The 4,234-nt window shown below is 35.7% G+C and overlaps 1 protein-coding gene across 4 annotated transcripts in view; it reads right to left on the reverse strand.

The window, feature by feature from the left end:
• Positions 1-232: 232 nt before the first annotated feature.
• Positions 233-4,234, reverse strand: part of LOC113823045 (uncharacterized) — a 78,019-nt gene continuing 74,017 nt past the window's right edge. For all 4 annotated transcript variants that reach the window (XM_070141525.1, XM_027375643.2, XM_027375641.2 and 1 more), the window contains one exon: positions 233-3,269. In XM_070141525.1, the coding sequence (XP_069997626.1) occupies positions 1,096-3,269 (2,174 nt within the window). In that variant the 3' untranslated portion in view covers positions 233-1,095. The remainder of the gene's footprint in view (positions 3,270-4,234) is intronic.

Raw genomic sequence — 4,234 nt, forward strand, 5'->3', positions numbered from 1 at the left:
GACACATTCTAGGCAGCAAAAACTATAAAATATTTTGCTTAAGGCTACTTGGAAGACCAAGACTTAGATTCTTTTTTTAATGAGTAGCCTAATTAATAAATTATCTAAAAAATCCATTGAAGTAGATTCTTAAACCTACAGTTAGAACCTTATTACAGAACATCTTACATTATAAATGTTCATCATTGCAGGTGCGGCAGTCCTTCAACTTGAAAAGGGGAAAATAAAGACATTTGATCATAAATTTATTTTGAAAATATATATTTTTCATTAATATACAATACATGGCAACAGGCAATGTACAATTGTACACATGCAAAAATGCCATTCAAATAAAAAAATCTAAAACAACAGTATAAAATTCTATTACCACCACACATGAACTTAATACACATTCCTAATATAGATATAAAGGTGCTGCATATGATGTTAACATATCTTCAAGAGTAAAGACATCTTATTGTCAATGGTAAATGAATGAGAGAGAGAGAGAGAGAGAGAGAGAGAGAGAGAGAGAGAGAGAGAGAGAGAGAGAGAGAGAGAGAGAGAGAGAGAGAGAGAGAGAGAGAGAGAGAGAGAGAGAGAGAGAGAGAGAAATATTCTCTCAAAATGTTCTCTTTGGAAATAGTCCCCATTTTTCAAATATGGATCCCTTTGTCAGTATCATTACCAGAACCATTTCCATCTGAATTAACCAGGTAATTAAAAATAAAATAAAAAAGGTAACATTGGGTAGTAGAGGTTGAAACTAAAATAGAAGTTCAACAATTTATCAGACATGTTTTATAGAGAAAGATGTTAATTGTGAACATTGGGCAACAAAATTTCCTTAGCCATTGAACAATGAAAGATGCAAAGTTTATTATAAAGAATTTTCCAAAGCAGTTTAAATAACAGTTTGGTGTTAAAATATATTAGGGTGAAATTTACACGTAATAACTCCATTTCAGTGAGGGAAAAGGCTCCTAAAGCTGTAAACCACATATATTACCTGTATCAAATAAGTTATAGCTTCTCCAAAGTGTCAAAACATAATGAATATCAATATGAATTTAAAGTAAATACCCTGAGATGCTGCAACCTATACAACTCTCTTCATGTAATAGGGTTACCATGATTCACACCTTTCCTCCGTGCTGGTTTATGATTAACCGCAGGGGGATTTTCAGTCTGTGTTTGTCCATCCTGTATAAATGAAGGTGGAGAGTGACAAACCTGAGAAACAACAGAAGTCACAGGTTTATTGGGGTCAAATGAGTACAGAAATGTGTGATGTTCCTGTTGAACAGCTACATGTGACTGGTTTGGATTGAATGGTAAGTTGGCTGACTGAGAGATTGGAGCTTGTTTTGTGCTGATAGCTATTAGAGGAGAATATGAAGCCAATGAATCAACTGGGGTTCCAGGCACAGAAGGGGCAACAGAGTGCAGTGGTGTGTTAGGAGGCTGTATATATACTGTATTTGATTGACAGGAGGCAGATTGAGGACCTGGAGGTGATTTAGCATTGATGACTAGTAGAGGAGTAAATGTAGCTAATGAGGATCCAGGCACACGAGGAGCAATGGGTTTCAAAGGTGTTTGATATGCCTGTGCATCTGCTGCACGAGGTTGGTTTGGATTTAATGGCTGTGTGGCAGACTTTAGAATTGGAGGTCGATTTTTGTTTTTGGTTATTAATGGGGAAAACTTGGAATTCAAAGAAATATTATCTATTTCTGTTTTTTTTGGTTGAGTTAAAAGTTCCCTAAGACGTTCTCCCTTCCCATGTTTGACAAAATTCTGACAATCAGATTCATTAGAAGTGACACCTGTAATCCTGTTTTTTTCCCCTGAAGATGGACTTTGAATCTCAAAGGTAGTGACTGGATTCTGCATAGAGTCTGTAACAATGACTGGATTCTGCATGGAATCAGCAGGTGTGGCTGGGTTCTGCACAGAGCTAGGTACCTGCATCTGCAAATTTGAATTCTCAAATAACAAATGACTGTTTTGGGGTGTAACATTCACACTTGTGTTGCATACTTCTGACATAGGTACTGGAAGAGATACCATAGGTTGAATCGGATTTTTTACAATAGTCTGAGTAACAAAATTTCTATTCAAGTTTTGAGGATTTTTCTTTGATACAGCATTACTTTTTTTTTTCAAACTAATCTGTGATGGTTCTGTTGGTGTAGCTTTGTCATTTTGGGGAACAAAATTTTGTTCTGTTACATTAGTGCTTGACGCCATAAAATTTGTTTTAAGCCATTTTCTTAATACTCCAGCTGTACACTCTGTATTTTGCCCATTTGTTTCTGGGTAATTGTTTTTATTTCTCAGCTGAGCTTCGATTGTTTTTCCATTTTGTCCTTTCTGTAAATTAAAAGTTTGGTTGACCCACAATCTTAAGGGCTCTTCTGAAGTCTCTAGCATTTCTTCTGCTTCCTTTCCACTTTTTACATTGGATATGACAGGAAGGAACTCATTTTCTACTGGCTCTTCTTTAACAGGCAATGTAGGAAAGATCATTGACAAAGTGCTTGAAGGTTCCGTTTGTTTAGCAAAATCCTCAAAGTTTTCTAAGATTCCTGATGCTACAAACAATACTTCATTTTGGCAAGATCTTTCTTTATTTATTTGTTTCTTTTGGCCATTAAGCTTCTCCTTTCCTCTTATCTCTGTACCATTCAGATTCTTCTCTAGTCTTTTCCTTTTTGATTTTTGATGAACTACTGTTTCACTAACCTTGCACTGATTATCTCTCTCATTTACATCCACGGGACTGAGGGAAACGTAATTATTATGTCTACTTGAACTATTTTTTTCAGTTTCTTGATGGTTATTATGCTCTCCGTTATGTGTTTCATTAACCTTTATGGAGTGACTTTCCTTTGGTGAAGGTTGATCTTCCTGGGGAGAGACTACTGGTTTTTGTACATTTTGGAAATGCTCTGCTATCTTCTTGCTCACTGAGCTTTTTCCATTCTTGTTTTCAGCTGTTATTCTAATTCGCTTGGGGCTCCCAGTTTTGGTAATGTATCTCTCTCTGACACTGCCAGCAGCAACAAACATACTCTGAGTATTGGCACTGCACTCTGAATTTTCTGTTTTCTGGTAAAGCTCTTTTCTTCCTGGACTACTAAAGGTGTTTCTTTTTCCACTGGCATGAGTTAAATTATTCTTGACTTGTACTTCAGTATTTTTAGCTAGTAGCTGGTGACCAATTTCCAAACTTTCTGTCTCTCCTAAATGTAAAGTTACACTCTCATCGCCTTCTGCAATTTCTGAAAAAAGTGGAGATGAATTCAGTATAATGACTTTTCCAACACAACCAAGGTTTATCAAAACCCCTAACCCCTGGTCAAATCTTATGAAAGTTACTGTGTAATATTCAGTAAAAAACTGATGTGGAAAAAATATCTATAATCAGACATGAAATCCCAGAAGATTCCCATCACACCAATCACTGAACTTGGCAGTAGTATGAGAATTCAGAAAAAAGGAAGTAAATAGGATGCATCTGTAGTTAATTAAACCCTTTAAAGGAATGTCAAACCTTAGGATTATCAATGTTCCTCCCATCATTATCATCTAAAGTTGGGAATTAAGTTAAGATACTTTCTGCGGCTAAAGAGAGTATCTCTGAACTTGAGCATCGAAACACACAGTTAATGACATTTTTTCAAGGATGAATGAGTCCATCAGTGCTTAAAGTAGTGACCAATATGGACTAGCCAAGGTAACTTTACTACTTAAAGGGACCGTCCCGGGGTTGAAATTTTTTTGGTCAAATTAAGTTAGCTAGCATATTGTATAGGTCCATGAATGAGGAAACTACCAAACGACTATTACAGCCTAGCTATGGTTAGTTCTTGGGCGGCTATTGCATCTGTTTTGTGCTTTTCCAACAAAAAACATTATGCTTAAACATTACCGTAGGTCTTAGGTACCATAAATATACAAATATCCAACCCCATCTAAGCATCTGCATGACTTTATTTACTTTTTAGTAAAGATAATGGGTGCAAATGACTAGTCACCAACTCCACACTTATTTCTCATTGCAATCTGTTACTATTGGCAATCATCAAAGAAAACGGTTTGATAGGGATAAATAATATATTTTATTCCTTTACATATAAAAGTCGATGTAGGTCTACTAAATGAGAATAAATAAACAAAAAAAAACTTTTTGTGTGTGTTTGCATAAAAATGATCCTCCTTGAAAATTATAAACACCCTGTGACCC

This window comes from Penaeus vannamei, chromosome 3 (genome assembly GCF_042767895.1).
Source record: "Penaeus vannamei isolate JL-2024 chromosome 3, ASM4276789v1, whole genome shotgun sequence".
In the NCBI taxonomy this organism is placed as follows: domain Eukaryota; kingdom Metazoa; phylum Arthropoda; class Malacostraca; order Decapoda; family Penaeidae; genus Penaeus; species Penaeus vannamei.